The sequence below is a fragment of the Oxyura jamaicensis genome, chromosome 1 (genome assembly GCF_011077185.1).
Source record: "Oxyura jamaicensis isolate SHBP4307 breed ruddy duck chromosome 1, BPBGC_Ojam_1.0, whole genome shotgun sequence".
In the NCBI taxonomy this organism is placed as follows: Eukaryota; Metazoa; Chordata; class Aves; order Anseriformes; family Anatidae; genus Oxyura; species Oxyura jamaicensis.
Window position 1 is genome coordinate 46,333,781 of NC_048893.1, and position 18,701 is coordinate 46,352,481.

General features: G+C 39.7%; 1 protein-coding gene across 3 annotated transcripts in view; it reads left to right on the forward strand.

The window, feature by feature from the left end:
• Window positions 1-18,701, forward strand: part of FGD6 (FYVE, RhoGEF and PH domain containing 6) — a 70,452-nt gene that overhangs the window by 29,138 nt on the left and 22,613 nt on the right. For all 3 annotated transcript variants that reach the window (XM_035336962.1, XM_035336974.1, XM_035336955.1), the window contains exons 4-9: window positions 747-814; window positions 907-937; window positions 9,141-9,292; window positions 10,123-10,279; window positions 11,496-11,583; window positions 18,082-18,132. In XM_035336962.1, coding sequence (XP_035192853.1) covers window positions 747-814; window positions 907-937; window positions 9,141-9,292; window positions 10,123-10,279; window positions 11,496-11,583; window positions 18,082-18,132 — 547 coding nt within the window. The remainder of the gene's footprint in view (window positions 1-746; window positions 815-906; window positions 938-9,140; window positions 9,293-10,122; window positions 10,280-11,495; window positions 11,584-18,081; window positions 18,133-18,701) is intronic.

Sequence of the window (18,701 nt, forward strand, 5' to 3'; positions counted from 1 at the left end):
TTTAGTCCTCCTCATCCTTGCTTTTTCTTTGCAGCCCATTGAAATGGAAGCCTGAATATGTAATAGATGTAGTGACAGCTGGTAGCAGAGAGGCATATGGCAAACCATGAGAGCTATTATGGAAAAAGGTGTATTTTAACTGAGGGAAATTATACATGGGAGGTACTGAGCAGAAAAAAATATTTGCATCCTGACACCTACCCCCTTTTGCTTTGCTATATCTGTTCACTTCTATCTGGTGTATCAGCAAATCTTTTAGTAGATTGTCAGAAGCTGACTTTTCTGTTCTGTCATATTTTTCTCCTTTCATCTTTTTTAATAAAGTCTCTGATTCTTTTAAGATATTTATGAAAGCCATTTGAGTTGAGCAAATACTACAGATGCTGTAATAATCAGGAGATAATGAATAATATACACATATTATCCACACTTCACTACTTTCACTAACCAATAATTATCACTTCGTAGCACTTCATTATGGGCACAAGTGCTTCCTGTAATAATTAAATAGAAAGGCTGATAGTTATATAAAAAGCTACTGTTTGCTATTAGTGTTATTTCTAGCTAGAAACTAAATTGATTTTCACACAGATCCTGGAAAGCCGGGAGATTTCAGAGCTATATAAAATACTTCTATTAGAAATAATTAGTGAATAATTACATTGGATTTGAGGAACAAGTAGCCTGAAATGATCTTTACAAGAGTTTTATCAGGTGCATAATATAACATATAATTTTATTAGCAGAGCAAGGCATCTGGAAAGAAGACAAAAGTTTACCATATTGCCAAGGAGATCATGAGCTCAGAGAAAGTGTAAGTGTCAAGACTAAACTTAACAGCTACTCAGTTTATATTAATTGGGCAATTGAAATATAACTATGTGCTTTTTCTTGATTTTCTGACAGGTTTGTGGATGTGCTAAAGCTCTTGCACATTGTAAGTACAAAAAGTTTCCTCTTCTGTTTGTTTCATCTCTGTTAAAGTTCTATGTTTGGGTTTTATTGGAGTGAATGTGTTGCTTTTTTCTTCTGCATTGTCGGTATATTCAAAATATAAAAGTTAATCTAATTAGGAAGTTAATCTAATTAAGAAATTGAAAGTTCCATATTTTTCATAAAGGATATTTTGGTGGTTCCTTACAGGGCTCCTTTATTAATGTATGCAATCTTCCAGCTGAGATGGGGATACTGCTTGAATATTAAATAATGGTTATATATCCATTTATGTTAATCAGCAGCATATTTATAAAACCAATTTGTACCATAGCAACCAAAATAAATCTGTGGTTAGAATAACTTTTGAAGTCAAGAGGAGAGGAAGGGATCAATTTACCATTATAAACAGTAAATAAAAATACACATTTTTAAAGTAATCTAACTAATTAACTCTTACGTTGCATCCATCACATGGCATGATAGTTTTTTAGACTTCAGCTCTTTGACAGATGCTTGCTTTCTGATAACAGCTGTGACTGCAGTATACACAACATGGTGTCCCTAGCAAGGGTTAAGTATTTAATCCTTGGTTATGCAGACCAATCATGTGTTACACAGGCTGTGTAGAAGATGATAAAATAGAAAATTAGTTAGCTTTGTTTTCTCTAGCTTAATTTAGTGGGATTTCTGTCAGCTTCTCAGTGATATCTGTTTGTACCAGTTTGTCGCTCTGTGAAGTGCAAACATAGTATTTTTTCCTTGGACAGTAGAAGTAGTTCCATTGCAAATGGATGCATTTATCCATGTCGCTCTCTTGAGAAGCATGTTCTGTGAAACCGGGAACAAAGACTCTTATGTATGGATGTATGCAATGCTGTAATATGGAGATCTTCAAGGAAACAACAATTCCCACACCACTTGCTGATTCCTCTTTTGCCCTCCATTTTAGTAATTGATTTTCTTACTTGGTTCAGGCTTGATTTTTAAATGATAAATCAGGCAGTTGTGGCCAATGTATAATTTATATTCAACATTGTTTCTAGTACAAAACTCAAGTGTAAATACTCATTAAAGGATGAGAGTCGTCCTAGTGAGTATAAACAAGTTTAAAACTATATGACTTAAATAATCAGATATTTCTGGCATCAGTTTATGTCTTAAAGGTGTCTTCACTTTTCAGTGTGCCAGTCCTTGAAAATACATCTTGAGATAATATGTATGGTATTCACAGGATCAGGCTTCCTAGCAAGGTGGTTGCCCCACGCCTGTCAGCGTACAAAAGGCATCTGGATAATGCCATTGGAAGCAAAGGCTGTCAGTGTGGAGGTCGCAGGCAAACAGGAAAAACAGGGGAAAGGGAAGAGAGTAGGGAGTTCTGGAAGTTTCTGGTAAAAGCTGTTCTGCAAAGGTGAACCTTCGTAAGCATCTTTGCCAGAGTGGGCACTGGTTTCAGGCGGTGCGTGAGTGCAGTCTTCATGGAACAAACCGGCTGTTCCTGAGAAAGGTTACAGAAACTGTTTTACAGGGTGGTGGGTAGGAGGGTTGTTGTTTGTTCATCAGAGACGTTAATAAATCGGTTCATTTTGATCATACATTCTCTGTGGATAAGATATAAATGTTGATAAAGCAACCAGTCAGGTTTCATATGCACTGAACCTCACTGCTTTACTAGCTTCGGTGACAGGATTACGAACTGCCAGTCAAGCAACCTGTGGCAGATCTCTGAATTTAAAACCTCAACTCTCCCCATACTGGACTACTTTACCCATAGTAAAGACTTGGCTGATCAGATGAGTCACCATTACGCCTTCTGAACTCTCTGTCAGTGGTTTTCCAGAGTAAATACCTGAAATGTAGTGACTGATTCCATTAGTGAAGATCTGAAATTAATAATACTCTGTCCAGTCTGTATTACCAAAGGCAGTTATGCAACAAGAGTGTTGATGTAAGAGAAACGTTTTAAGTGGCTACTAATGAAATGGAGCCTAAAGCAGCTGTGATGGTGGAAATGTGGTTGTAAACTGGTTACACGCACCACTGAACGTTTTTAGCGTTTTTTTTCTTCTAACACAGTCAGGTTAGGTAGTGCAACTCCTCAAAGGTATCAGGGTGCCTGCCTCTTTGGACACTGCTGCACTTTGCAAGTACGTCTGACTGCTGCTGCTGAGACAGATTACAAAAGATTTCTAGAAAATCCTGAACGCTTGGGAACATTTCTATAGCATGAAATAAGCCAGTCACAGTACAGATAATGTACTTTAACTGGCTTTGGACAATGGTGCTCTCTCAAATGGGTTTGCTTGAGGCAAATCAAACATGAGATGCAATCTTGAATTCTCTGTATTTCTGTTGTAAATCTGTTTTAGTGGATTCCAATGAAATGCTTAGAAACTCCTGAAAACAAAGGGGCTTACATCAAACGGGTTCAGTGTATGCATCTTTGAGATGGTCCATGTATGGTTTCTACAGGGTAAATGAGGGTTGAGAAGATGTGAGAAATGCTTCCCTAAGGGCACTTGGAGGGAAAAAAAAAAAAAAAAAAAAAAAAAAACAGAAAGAGGGGGAAGAGGGGGGGAGCAGGACCTGTGAAATAGATGTGAAATGTCAGGGAACAAGTTATGTTCCTGGGTAGGAGTAAGGCAGGACTGGTGCCCTTTGTGGAGTCTTTGGACATGGTTTGCTTTGCACAAATGAATGAGAAGGCCTCCTCAATAGCACCCTCTCATTGTAAGAGTAAGTTGGGTAAGCTGCCCAGCTTAGTTGCTGTCAGTTCTTTTACCCATTTTTGTTCCTTTTTTTTTTTTTTTTTTTCACTACTCTGTTTTTTCTCCCTTCCTTTCTGAGTTTTTCCCCTTTTGCTGTGGTATGGACAATGAGGTTTCTGGTCCAGCAAAGTAACGTGCTTTTTTGGATGGTCCTTCTGCTTCGTGTGAGACTTTGTGCTGCATGAAAAAAGGAAAGCTTAGGCTTTTGCCTGAGCCTTAAGGTTTCCACGTCTGACTTACACCCCAGTTCTGTCCTTATTAGGACTCTGAGAGCCAGTACAAAGTTGTCAGGAGGCACCTGCAACTCTTCTGCAGGCACAAGATCACCCTCTTACTGCAGGAGGCAGATCAGAGGTCAGACATTTTTCTTTTTTTCTGTTGTGTGTCCTTCCACAGGCATTTATAAGAGTGGGAAATTCTGGCTGAATGTTTCTATTTTCAGAAGACATTTGCAAAATTGCGTATTAAAAAAAAAAAGAAAAAAAAAGTAGGCCTTCTGTATATTAAATTGTAGCCAAATATTATGACAAATCATTCATAATAGATTTGAAAAGAAAAAAAAGTAATGTGCATACAGATAAATAAAATAGCTGTGGGTTTTGGAGTAAAAGAAGTCGTGACCTCTGGTTCTGGCTTACTACTTACCAACGGCTGTGAAAAATTCTCTCAGCCTCCCAAATCCTTTTTCTCCAATTATAAATGTCAAAATTTGACCACTATAAGGTAAAAATGTAGATAAATTTTTAGTCTGTACTTTAGAATCTCTGACTTGAGGCACTTGACTATGAATCGCAGTTGTCATTATTTTACTGAAAAGGCTAATGAAATAATTTTGGTTTGGAAGGAAGCATTGGTCTGTGACCCACTCTATTGCTTGAAATAACATTCCCAGAATATATCACAAATAATTATTGTAAAAATTAACGATATTATGTTATTAAACACTTGTAAATGGTTTTACTGCCTGAGAAAAAGGCATGGAATTCCCTGTCAGTTTTCCAGAAGCGATTTCACAGGTTTGAAAAAAGCCATAATCCACATTTATTCACAGTCTCAATTAACGATAAAGTTATAGTCAAGACTGCTGATTTGATTTTTGCTTTAAATAATGTATTTGTGAAATCTTCTGTAAGTGTATTCCTGGCAGGCTTGTTTACAGTTTGTCACAGGACGGCAGCCTGGCTGTTTCCTAGAATGTGCAGCTCTCCTCTTCTCCTCCCCCCATAGGATGTGTGTGTGTTCCTTGAAAAGAGGCCAAGCGCAAACATATTTTCCTCCTTAAATTAAACTGATATTTGAGCTATCTGCAGGTGTATTTAGCTGGGAGTTGTACCTCAGCGGAAGGGATTATGGCTTATTTTTGCTTTGCTGATGGTATGTTCTGGGAGAACGGATCCAAGATGAATATTGTTTGAAACCTTAGGAGTGAAATATGTGGCTACATTTAGATCGTGTCATTCTTTCTCTTCCAGTTAAATGTGTGAGGAGGTTTAACTTCACCCATTTCAACTTGTCTTCATTCAGCTCTTGGATATCTGAAGGTGGGGTTCATCCAGTCAGCAGCTGAGTGAGCGTTTGGTCTAGTCAGTACCTTCTGTGGTGCACACCTAAACTTCTTCCTTTGCTCCCTGAACTGGCGTGGGGGCAAGTTGCTCGGCTGTACACCGGCAATCCTCCAGTGGAAAGAGAGGATTTGTGACTCAGGGCCTTTGCAGAGGGGAAGTGTGTGGGCTGAGCACAGATGATTCACGACAGGGTCAGAATTATTTCAGATATCACGGCCATTTGCTTGTTTAAGGAAACTGCATTAAAGGAGGGGTGGGGGCTGGGAAGGGAGAGCAGCAATGGTGGTAGCCGTCCTGAAATGCTGTTTGAAAACTGAACAGCCCTGGCGGGACTGTGTACTAACAGAATAAATAAAATTCCCTAAGGTATTTAAGTTGGGAATGTTTAATCAGGCATTAATTCAGAAACGGTTTGTACTCCAAGGAGAAGCCTTTAAAACTGCTTGAACCAGATTTTGATAGGGACAAGTACCCAGTGAGATGCTGTCTTAGTCTAGAATAAACTGAGACTCTTTCTGGCACGGAAAGAATGTGCTTTCCAGAGGTGGTGATGAGGCCATCTTCAAGTCGCTGTGTGAAGGCAATTGTCTTTGCCTGAGCAGTAAAATGCGGTATCAGAAGATTACTGTTGGACCAGAATATAATGTAGAAACTGTAACCCAGCACTTCAGAAAGCAGTTTTCAGAAAGTATACAATAGCCTCTCTTCTTCTGAAAGGAAAAATTATACTGGTAAGAAACTGAGATGATTCAGTAGAGCATAATTTCTTGGTTTGTGTCACACAGCATATGAAACATTTTGTCTAGAGTTGCAAACGGTGGTTTTCAGTGAAATAAACATATTAATTCCAAAGCATGGCAAGTTTGTTTATTTCTCTGTGAGTATTTGAAAGACTAATTATAAAACCTGTCTTTAAAATTCACTGCGATGGATTGCTACATTGCTTCAAATACAGTATTTTGTAAGACAATTCAGGTGACCATTTCTGAGCAGACTGAAGAAAGCAATGCTTTTCAGCAGTGTTATATAGGACTGTATGCTAAACATCTTCATAATATGACTCACTTTTTTGCAGGTATTCATAGATATCAGACCAATATATATATAATTGGCAACGGTGGTTCTGGTTTTATTCAGCAGTGAACAGATTTCGTTTCAGAAGGAATTAGGTGCTGGTGCATTGAATTGGTATTACTGTAATTTCTAATTTCTAAGTCACTGCCCTAATTGTGTGTGTGTATAATATAAATATAAATATATGTATATAATATATGTGTATATATATATATATATAAGTTCCTTGTCTGAATAGCTTCTGCTCTTTGGAGTAAAATTTCACGTTCTACTTGATAACATGCTTTACGTTTAGTGATTCAAATAGACCCATTCTAGGTTCTAGTCCTTTTAGATAAGGAATTCCTTTCTCAGAAGGCCAGTACCTTCAAGTGTAAGCACTGTTAGCTGTAACCTTGCTCCATTTGTTTGGCTTTCCTGCCCCCAGTCCTCAGGCAAGGGCCCTCTGCCCTCACCTCCTAGTTTTATCTCAAGATGAACTTGGCATGACAGTTACTTCAGATGCACTGCTGGGTTATAAATAAAGCTTAATATGATTACAGTGACAAATACATTGCACTGCCTCTGTAGTGAAGATTTGATAATTCCAAAAAAGAAAGGCGGGGGGAAGCTCTGTAGTTTATCGCCTTTGTTGTTCAGCAGTCTAGTCTGTTTTGCATCATTTGAAAGCTTCATGTTATCTTTCTTCCCTCTGTTTCCTCTCTGCAGGGCTTCCTCCCTTTGCTCGGTTGTGGCAGGGGACGCAGGGGGCAATGAAATAAAGTTTGGGTTGGCTGCGTTTGTGGCCACTCTTTCATGGCATGATCCAAAGCCCAGTGAGGCTGATGGACTTTGGATCAAGCCAATAGAGAAACCAACCCTCCATCCCCCCCTCCCTCATTTGGAAAACATCCTGCAGGCTCTTTGAATGCCATATCTAGAAGTTAAATAAATGCTCTTAACTACAAGTGACATTCCTGTCTTATCTCCTGGTCCTTAAACCTGGCTCCCTGCTCTCCTTTTATTGTGTGGTCAGGGAAAAGCTGGGTTTGTTGATTACATTAGAGACAGCACTGCTGTTCTTTTCATTGTACAAGTAGCTTTATTACACCCGGAGAAAATTCTTGTTTCATCCCTTGGCAAAGCATATACTGTATATTGTGTGTGCATGGGATTTGGGGGGGGGAGTATTATCATAATATGATGATGCATTTTGCATGAAGCTCTTCAGAAAGCCTCATTTGAGCTTTTGCCATTGTAATGCCATGTATCATTTCAATGTTAAGCAATGCCCTAGGGTCAGGAAAACCCATAAGATGCAGCTGGTAGTTAACCTATGTGTCACTAGTCTGCACAGAGGATGTAAAACAGAGCATTTCCATATGAATAACGCCATCTGTTTTTTAACTCCCTTGCATTTAGTTCTCAGCCTCCCCCCATCGCAGCCATCGCCCTGTATCTCCTTTCAGTTTCTTGCCATAACTCTGCCCCGGCGCAGCCTTTGCGACCCAGGGTCACAGAGCAAGAAGCTGTCTGCAGCTCACTGATGTAATGAGGAGAGGGCAGGAGAAAGTTGAGACTGGAGTCTGACAAACCCTAAATAGTGCCAGATGCTGGGCCGATGAGATAGCCAGCAAGACCTGTCGCAGAAGACTTGCGAGTGTGTGAGCTTATTTTTTTCCCCCTCTTTTAACCTGTGGGCCCTACAAAATTTCAAAGGCAGGTGTGGACTCCATGCGCATTTAAGATGTCTCATCATCCCACGTAGGAACATGCTGTATGGTCACCTTTTGCAGGCCACCTACAGATTGTGCATTCATTATCAGGTTTCAGCAGGCTGCAGACTAAAAGGAGCTGTTATATAGGGCCTGCTTTATGCCCAAATTCAAGCGAGAGGTGACAATACAGCTAATTTGGATTTTCTTTTTTTCTCTGTTTAGATAGTGTTATGTACTTGATTATTTTTTTCAAGGGAAATGCTAAATTGCTAACCTTTTTGAAAATGTTGCTTGCATATGATCAGGGAAGATGCCTTGCCTAACACAAACCCAGTTTCATTATGGGTGCAGTCCTGGCCATACTGACTTGTATGGGGCCAAGATTTTAATTTTAATAGTTTAATGAGGACCAATTAGGCTGAGCTCTGTCCAGTTGAGAGCTGGTTATAACATAAAAATGCCCCAAGATCCTTCAGTGATAAGTGCGGTTGGTTTTCCTCCTCCCTGTAAATATTTTGAAGTGTTGTTTGGATGATCATTAACATTTGAAATCTCATGGTTCCAATGTGTTGTTACAAAAGCTTTTTGTTAGATGGTCATTTTCCTGTAAGACACTACATTTTTTTTTTATCTAGGCGGCATGTCTTCCTAGAAGGCATTTGTAAACCAGTGTGGTTTTAAAATATGATATTACGATTGCATTAGCTGGTATAACACTTGTTCTTTTTGACCCAAATCTTAGCAAGGAGATTCTCAAGGCTACCAATACCTTTGCAGATACGAGCTTTCCCCCACCCCCCATAGTTTCCTCCCATATAGGATCAGCACGTTTCTTAAGGGTGTGGTATAAAAATAACGAATGACTTCCACAGCGTGCAAATGGAGCAAGAGAGTAAAGCTCCAGCATCAAACCAAGGGGATTAAGGCTGTCCCACAGGAGTAAGTTGAAGCTGCAGGGAACCATAACCCAGATGGCACCCTCCTTGCCTTCAGTAACGGAGCAGGGCCGGGGATGTCTGCAGAGAACACGCTCTTGTCTGCGCTGCTGCTTTGAAGGCTGCTGGCTCATGGTGGGGGTTTCTGTCCTCTTTGTACTCCGGCAGGATTTCCGGGACGCGGTGGCACATGCCTCTAGGCAGCTCGGGAAGCCAGTGATTGAGGACAGAATCCTGAATCAGATCCTGTACTACCTACCTCAGCTGTACGAGCTCAACCGGGACCTCCTGAGGGAGCTGGAGGAGCGATTGTCTCACTGGTAACTATCAGTGAAGGAACACCACTCCTTTGATGTCGTTAAAATTTATCTGCGGGGCTTGAGGGACTCCGCGTGACCGTGGTTTGACTCTTGTTTGTTTTGCATGGGCCTTGTTAAATGGCAGGGCTGACTTTGCAGGCACAGGAGATAATTTTCTGTTTAGCTGTTTTATTTGGCATTTAGGTGCATCCAGAAGCTATGCCAGCACGTGTTTTTAGCAACCACGCTTCTGTTTGTCTAAAACTTCAGTTTTAATTGAAAGCTCTTGTTCCTGCATGTGCAGGGGCGTGATAAATGGACTGCCTTCATTAGAGGAACAGGAGGCTGTTCTGCGGATTGGTTTGCATTTTAAAGGTAGTTGAGATCTATTAACCAGCCACAGCACTGATGGACAGCCACGGTCCCATTGAAGTCCACTCTCAATTACGCTGGTGGGTGGGTCTAAATCAGCTAAAGAAGGCATACAGACGAAGGCACTGAAATTGGGAAAATGGTCTAATCCCATGCTTCCTATTAAGGGATAAAGACGGCGTTTTGAAGTCCCGAGATCCATTTCATCAGAAGTCCAGCTCGTGCTAATGTGTTCAGAAGGTTCAAGACCATTTTAAACAGATTGTATGTCAAGTGGTTGTAATCTAACCTTAAGCTAGTGTGTGGAGGTGTGTTGGTGAGATTTTTCAGAGTAGCTAAAGAGACGAATGTCTATCTGCTGGACTGTAAGCTTTTTGTTCCGAAATAAACTGGCACATCTTACTGCAAAGACTGATGTGGTGCTGTAAGGTTAGGATGTACACACTTCTGTGCTCTTATTGCTCTGTTCTTGTTTCTAGGCTTGAACACCAACGAATTGCCGATATATTTGTAAAAAAGGGTCCCTACTTAAAGATGTACTCAACTTACATCAAAGAATTTGATAAAAATGTTGCACTGTTAGATGAACAGTGTAAGAAGAACACAGGTTTTGCTTCAGTAGTGAAAGACTTTGAGGTACTGTTATATATATATATATATATATATTTTTTTTTTTAAGATAGGTTCCTATTTTGTGACTTTCCAGCAGTTGTAATTTTCCATTAAGCTTTAGACACCATCCTCTATTTTCTCTGAGCCTTGGCTTGAGACTTAGGGTGAAAGTGGAAAGAAATTCAGATTTTGTAAAGTAACTAATGATGTTGGCTACCAGTGTGAGATACAAAAAAGGACCTTGATTTTCAGAAAATTCAGCACTTGCTACAATTATATCAAAGGCATATTAACAAAATCGCTAGCTGCTTTTTTTGGTTTTGTCTTCTGATTATACTATGCACTGATTAACTGTCTTATTTTAAGCAGGTCAATCTCTCCACCACATTGTAAGGCGGTAGCTTACTCACAGCAATCATATTTCATTTCATTTGGAAATACAGAAAAATTATTCTGCTCTGCATATTTCCTGAGGCTTTTAAGTCCAATCCATGCAACAATCAGATGAAATCTGATTTATGTCACTAAAGGCATTGCCAGACTTTTACATAATTCCCTTAAATCAGAGGGGAGGTGCAAGCTTCCTCAGAACATGATCCACAGAACCTGTGAATTTACCTACTATAAGGCGAGTTTCCCCTTGGGTAATCCCTGCTCTGTTTGCTTACAAGTCCTTAAAAAGACTACTTGCAGTAGGCAAAGGAAGAGCTTTAGGTAGCGTCAGCAAGTATGGGAAGAAGATAAGAGGTCTTTTTAAGGTTTCAGTGTTTCTGATATGCATTGTTTTGAATGCAAATTCAAGATAATTAAAAATTTTGAAGCATGGGTCTTTTAATTCTTTGTTATCGTTAGAACTTTGGATTAATTAAAACTTCTTGAGTGAACATTGCTCTATTCTCTGCTTATCTGTCTAATGGACATCAGCAGCAGCTAAATGAGCAAAAATTGTGTTTCCCTTATTTCTGGGAAGATTCACCCTTCTTCCGTGTGAGCAAAAGAACCTGTTTGGAATCCACAGAGAGTATGAATGCTTATTGATGTCTTTTAACTCGTGATTAATTTTGCATGCATCTTTCACACAGGGAAATGCTTGTTGTTTGTTGCAGTTTAACACTACTGTAGTCACACCTTTAAGATAAAGCTTATCTGATATAATTGGTAACTGTTTGGAGTGATGTTTTCTTTTACTGGAACCCTTGACTACCACAGAATTGTTGCTTATTTGGGGTATTTCTTTCAGATGAGCCCCCGCTGTGCTAGCCTGGCCCTCAAGCACTATCTGCTCAAGCCAGTTCAGAGGATTCCCCAGTACAGACTCCTTTTGACAGGTAAAGTCAAACACATTTATACGCTTAAGAAGCCAGTATTCATTTGCCCCAGGAAACATGTTCTCAGGCAGTTTTATCCATCTGTAAAGCATGTTTTTCTGACCTCAGATATGTGAAGCTTTTTAAAAAAATATGGCACAAATTTAAATGCTTTCTTTGTTAATGCTGATTGCAACAAGGTACACAAGTGACATGCTAATATTCCCATCACTGGTGTGTGTTCTCTGACGGTACATTTGGCGCTACTTGGAAAACATGAAATTGTTGGTGGTTTTTTGTTTGTTTGTTTCTGTAGTAATAGAGCCAGTAATTTCCTTAGAGGGTTGGCTGGAAAGCTCCTCTTTTTATTTATTTTTATAAAGAATGAAAATAGAGTATAGAAATCCAGAACTAGGAGAAGGAAGTGAAAGATACATCTACACAACTGTGAATTTCTCCTGAAAATAGCTTCTCCATTTTTTCACTGCCCAGGTGTTTTATCTTTGAAAACCATTCTCTTGTAAAAGCAGAAAGGGTTGTTTTAGTATACCTTACGGGTAAGTGCTCGAGACTTGTTACAGGAGCATTGTAGGCTGAAGAGCTGATTTGGGACTAGGAAATCTGGGCTGGCTCCATACCCTGCCTTGGCACTGGCATTTTTGGGTGGCCTTGAGCAAGTCATCTCCATGATGCAGTACTTTCTTTTCTGTAAAAGACAGGCAATGATACAGGCCTCCTTTGTGAAGTATTTTGAGATGTGTTTGTTGTAAGAGGGGGATGGCTCCTGTAAGGATTTGGAAATACTTAAGGCATTGTTTTTGAAAGCCATTGCTTCTTGATGAGCTATTTAAAAATAGCCTCTGTTTATGTAGTAACTGCAAAATAAAATGCTCTGTGACCCTTTGTTTGGCTCTAGCAGCTTGTTGGCATTTCCCCAGCAAGTACTTAGACTAGTGATGCTGTGGGAGATACAGCCTGAAGCGTTATACAGAAGTTACTAAGTTATTAACCTGGACTGTTTTCTTTTTAATCATCTCATGAAAGTCGTAGGTGGGGGGAAAAAGGGTGAAGAGCCTTTATCAAATGGACTGTTTTGTAGGGGAAAATCTCAATGCCTTTTAATTGATAAAATAAAACCATGAAAAGGCAATTGGGGAGTTGCTTTATTTTCAAAGGATATTGACTCAGGGCATTGTGTAGGCTTGTTATATATTCCTAAATCAGTGCAGATGCTTTGGATAAGTTCAAAGGCTTTAAATAAAAAGGCGGAACAACAGAGCAGGATGGAGTAAATGCCTTTGTCAATATACACAGCAAAGCAAGAGACAGCAGAGATGAATGGCGCTGAAACAAAACTATGAAGTAGAAGGGGAGTTCTACGTAAATAACTGTCATTGTGGCTGGAACCAACTCTCTTAGACAAGTGACAACACACCTAAAAATCTCATCCTGTGTTGACGGCGGTTGCGTGGAAGACCACAGACCTGCAGCCCTGGCTGTGACTGCCCAACTTTAAGTAAATCTCTAAATACAAGTGCTGTTGGCATGAATTGGATTGCAATGCTGGCTACTGATTTTGAGAAAATAATTTTGACTTGTCCTGTGGGAGAAATAAAAGAGATCAGGCTAAGAATTTAATTATACTGGGCCAGGGGGCTATTATTTTGGATCTGCTTCATTTTCACTCTGTTCAATCTATCATGACATTTCGTATTGTCTTCTTTATTCCTTGAGATTCTCACTCTCCTGTATCTCAGTGGACTGCCTGTCTACCTTGTTACCTTCAAGCAGCTCTGTGTAATATTGAGTAATCTCTATATAAACTTGTATTGCAGAGTCTTTGGAGGATATACAAAATATTTGGATCTGTTGTTGGAGTGGGCGAGACAGCAAGTAGGCAAGCAAAACAAGAATGGGCAAGAGCTGCAGTATTGCAGCAGCAGTCCCAGCCAAAGACAATGGGCGTCTGTGGGCAGTCGAGGAGGGGGCAGTGGGTAAGAGCGGAGGAGTGAAAATAATCCAGGAAATGAAGCTGCAAGGCCTGAGTCAGCAGGGATTTCTTCCTATTTAGATGCTCTGTGTCAGTGGGACAGCTTTGTACTAGTAACCTGCTGCTACGCAGTCGCATCACAAGATGGTTGCTGTGCTTTGAAGTGGAGTTGCTTTTATGCTAACAAAAGCAGGAGCAGGTGGACTTATAAATCAGGCAAGGAGAGGCACCGCTCAGCTGTATTTCTGTTTAATTATCCAGCTTCTCCATTACAGGAAGCGAACTTCCACTTTTCCACATACTAAGCCTGAGATCTCTACAGCAAATATTAGATGGGTTGTTGGGGAGGTTAATACAGGCCTCTGGTTTTTAATAGAAAGAAATGAAGAAGTGATTATCTTCTCCTGAACATCGCTGATTTCAGTTGAAGACTTGAGACTTGTACAATATGAGCAGGCTCTTCTTTGTCTTATGATAAGCCTCCTCTTTTTTGCAGCATAGGATTTGCAGGGAGAGTGTCTTATTATCCTCGACTGAGGTCTAGTGAAGGGAGGCTGAGGGACACTGAAAAATCAGCTTTCGAGCACACTGCTCTTTTGCAGCTCAGAAGTAGAATTGTCAGACTTGAGGCCAATTACATGTTGAGAAAAATTGCTTTGAGTTTAACTTAATTAATTCAGATGATTTGAGACAAGAAGTAGGCAGTGAGGCAGAGGAGAATTTTTATCAAGAGCAAAAGTGATAGCCACTGGCCCCCAGCAAGAAGGAAAAGAGAATTATTGGCCTCTGTCGGGAGGAAGCGCGGCATAGGAACCTTTTGTCATAAATCAGTACTTGTGTGCTTGTGTGTTGAGTTTTGTTGCGTTTTGGGGTATCTAGCAAAGTCATTAATTTTAAAGGCTGCTTTTCTGAATATGTAAGGTCTGCCTTGGAAAAAAAAGGAGTAGGGGGTCAGATAAAAATTGTTCTGTTTTCTATTAAAAAGCCTTCCTTTGGTAATGTGGTTCTTCTGTTCCTCTTGAAGTGGTTCGCGTGAATTAGTCCTGGTACACAGCAGCGTGCTTGTTTACGTGAAGCCAGTCATTGTATTGCATGAAATGCATTATTTGGGTAACCAGCGGTTTTGGATGGGTTTTCTGTTATTGTGGAGATGAGTTGATAAGTTTTATATTTGTTTCTCTGCGATGGCCTATTTGTTGTGCTGTGATCAGTGAGGAACTTCTTTGATTGTCCTGTAGCTGGGAGGTTGCTATCAGTTGCTAAACAGAGACTGCCTTGCTTAGGTGTTAGACCTTTGTCTCATTTACAGTGTTGTAACTCTCTTTCAGTGCTCTCTAATTCTTAAAAATCTCTCCACTTATTCTCCTGCACAGTCTCAACTTCAATTTTAGCGTTATAACGGTGTCCTGGTTTTTATTTATGGATCATCTCTTAGTTCTGTATTATACTAAAGCAGATCCATTCTTGTAGCCTGCTGTCAGACTTGTCCCCCAGGTATACTGTTTATCTCCTTTATGTTTAAACCAACAGAAGGGAAACTCAGTGCTAAGGGTATGACAGTATCCTTAACTTTATTATTATTATTACAGTCCGTGCTTTATTCTGCAGTTGTGGAATGCTGTTGGCAGCATCTATGTATCTCATTTATGGTTTTTTATTCCTTTTGCTAGACTCAAAGAGTAGGAAACAGGTGAAAAATGAATAATTCTACAATTACACTATTTAAGCAGAATTTCTTTTACTGGTCACTTTTTTTCCAAGAAACTTGTAGAATAGCTTAGAGTAAAAAAACTGAGCAACTACAGTACATTTCAGAGGAGAAAAAAAATGGCAAAGACTGCAGGTACCGTTCCACCTTAATATTTGACTTCTGTATTTATTTTATTTAGGAATATTTTTGCTAAATCTTTACTGTAACACTGTTCATGTCTGTGAAATCCTCTTGTCCATGTAGTTTAAGCCAGTACCTCCAGAAAGTTGTTGCAAGCACAGAATTTCCAGTGTGTATGCACAGAAGAGACTAAAATAATCTGTTCTGTTGCTTCTGAGTTTTAGCTATGAACTGAGGTCCACTTACCAGATAAATGAAGAAATCAAAATTATGTATTTACCACTTTCAGGATTTTACAACTGCAAGATTTTTTTTTTTTTTTTTTTTTTTTCAGTCTTGCATACAAGAGCTGCCCTCCTTTTTGAATATAGAATTTTAAATGAATGCAGTTATGTTAAAATATTTTTCATTTTCCCTCTATTACGCACTGATGATATGACTTAAAGTGCTAGTATATACCCATCGAAAAAAAAAAGGGAAAGAAAAACTGAATGATGTAAAGCGTTGTTCTTTTGGAGAATGTGTCTTAAGGCCTGAATATGCCAAGAAACAATTAGTTCTCGTGTTGGGTTTCTGATTTTAAGTTTCCAGTGCTGTTACTTTGGATATTAAATTGGATGTCTCCATGTACTAGAGATGGTTTCTTGGGATACCAGAGGTAGGTGTTCAGATCAGTAACTTGTACCCGCCTGACCTCTTGTTCCAGTTTGCAGAGAAGTGAGCTCGTGGTTGTCAGCTTTAAGAAGCTGTTTGTGTAGAAGCTGTAGGGACTCATCCTTTTATATAGGGAGGTGTCTGCTGGAGTCCTTTCTTCTGGCCCTGATGAAGATTGTGTTGCAATTGTAAAGCTTTAACTTGCCTGCTTTATGGAGGAGCCCTGAAGATGCTCTGCCTGGGTAGTAATGCACAGCTCCTGCCTGAAGGCTCTGTAGGATGGCAGGGCAGGAGAGGGCAGCTGCTGTTGTGTGTGTGAAGTGGGTTCCTCCAAGTTAAACCAAGTTAAAAACAAGGTGAACTCTTCTCAGTTCATTTTACAAAACCTCGTGTTGATTCTTCTCTTATACCAGTTTCTTACAAACATAACCCAAGGTGATACAAGGCGAGTTAATTTTTAATGGAATATGTGTCCACCTAAATGTTGAACTTGGAGGTCTGGTAGGTCCTACCGCAAAATGTTTGGAGGCATGTGACAGATGCAATACTTACAGGGTGTAGAAAGGTTTTGGTGCCATGTCAGGCTCTTATGAAAAGACCAGGCGTTGGCCAGTGTCTGATAATGATCAGCCAAGACTTGAAGTGGAGCAGCAAGCTGTGGGTGTTCCCATGGCCCAGCCAGGCAGACCTCCCAGCGCTCCTACCCCCTGCTTCCTTGCAGGAGACCCCAGCAAGGCCCTGCTCCTTCACCCCAACCTGTTCTTTGTGCTTCTCTTGGATCCTCCCTTAAATCCTTGCCAAAAAATAAATCTGAACTGCCAAATACTTTTCTTCCTGTAGGTCTGTTTTTCTCAAAGCTTTCATTAGCTGACAAGATTTCTCACTCTCCATAGTGTTTCTGTGGCAGAAACATATTTCATAATTCCCTTTTTTGCATAAGGAAACCATTACAATATGCTGAGCAGTCTCTGAGGGGCATGCATTAAGCAAGACGTCTTACGAAGGCAGGAACAATTGGCTCCCGATCCTTCATGAGTGAAAGGATGAATCTGGGTAGGGCAAGCAGATGGGAGTAGAATTATTTCACTCCTACTTGAAACTTGTACAGCTGCTAAGCTAGAATTGAGCACTTCCTAGATCAAGTATGATCAGTTTTCTCTAGATCTGCCAGAATCTGAATACCTCATTTAAAGGTAATTAAAAATCAGTATTTGTTGATATTATCAATCTAACATCTGAATTACTTTGAAAGTTTCTGATTGTGTTTCTTTCAATTTTTAAGTAGTTCAGAGCTGTGGATTGCAGAAAATAGATTGACTTTTTACTGAGGATATGTAGTCGCCTTTGACAGGATATGGTACTTGCTGGTGAACCGGACACTGGACCATAGAATGGAATCTCAAAGGGACTGTTTTCTCATACAGTCAGACATTTGGAGTTAATTTTAGATGAGTAAAATAGATGAAAAACTACCAGGACTTGGGTGGATCGAGGGTGCCATCTCGTGGTTGAGGAACTAAATTTAGATTTGAAACCTAACAATTCCTATTTGAACATTTGAGGTGGGGTTATAATACCTTTTTATTGAGAAATATTGATCATAATCAGATTTGCTGTATTGGGCTACTTTTTTCTCAGCTCCTGTAGATGAGTTAAGGCTCAGGCAAATATCTATAATCTTCAAACTTTCTTGTGTCACCTTAAATGTAAATGATTGCAAGTATGTACTTGTCTTTCACCTGGTTGTTTTGTTCTAGAATAATATGTGCAATATCTTATTTGCCTTCGGAAGAAGGTCAGTGCTCCTGTAGTCTTCTCTTCCCTAAGCAAGATATCATTATATCATTTCAGTGTGGAAATGCTAGTTTTCCTCATGCTATTACTTGGACAAATTTAAAAGTTTAAGTATCATAGAAACATAGAAGTAGAAGACCTTTGTGGCATAGGTGTGTCTGAAAAGCAGATTGCTAGGAAAATGTTGTTTGGGGCTGTTTTCTGGTACAGTTTATTTCTTTAACAAAAATGTCATTTTTTCTTTTTACAGATTATTTAAAGAATCTCTTAGAAGAGTCTGCAGACTATAGGGATACTCAAGGTAAGTGTCTCTTTGGATTAAAGAAATAACAGATCATGTAAATATCAAAAAGTTTCTAAGTTTTAAATGCATGCAAAATGCTAAACTGATAAGTAGGTATGTTTTCCGGTTAGTTCTAAGTTTCTCAGCAGAGATACTGAAAGATTTAAAACTTTTGTTTCAAAAATGTTTGGAGCTTACAGTGATAAGTGGTATCAGCTCAAAGCAAGAGATAAGAATGAAGTTCCCGAAGCAGCTTAAGCAGGTATTTTGGGCAGCACTACTGAAGGAGACAGTCCTTGGCCTTTCATGACAGGCAGTCCAGTCCCCCAGCTGCTCTCCCCAGCCCCCTGAGCCTTTCTGTCCCCTTCTGCTTTTGTGCCAGGACAAGTGCTTGATAAAAAAAGATCAAGGAGTTCCACTGGCTTATGTTTAACATGAGGAGTTCTCCAGTTTGACTTGTCACAAGTTGCACAAACACTTTCACTTGCATGTGCAGGGAAAGATGATAGAAGGAAATGAGAAAGAACAGTTGGAGATGAAGGAGAATAGGCCTACATGTTTCATGCTAATTTGGGGTTAAGCTGGTC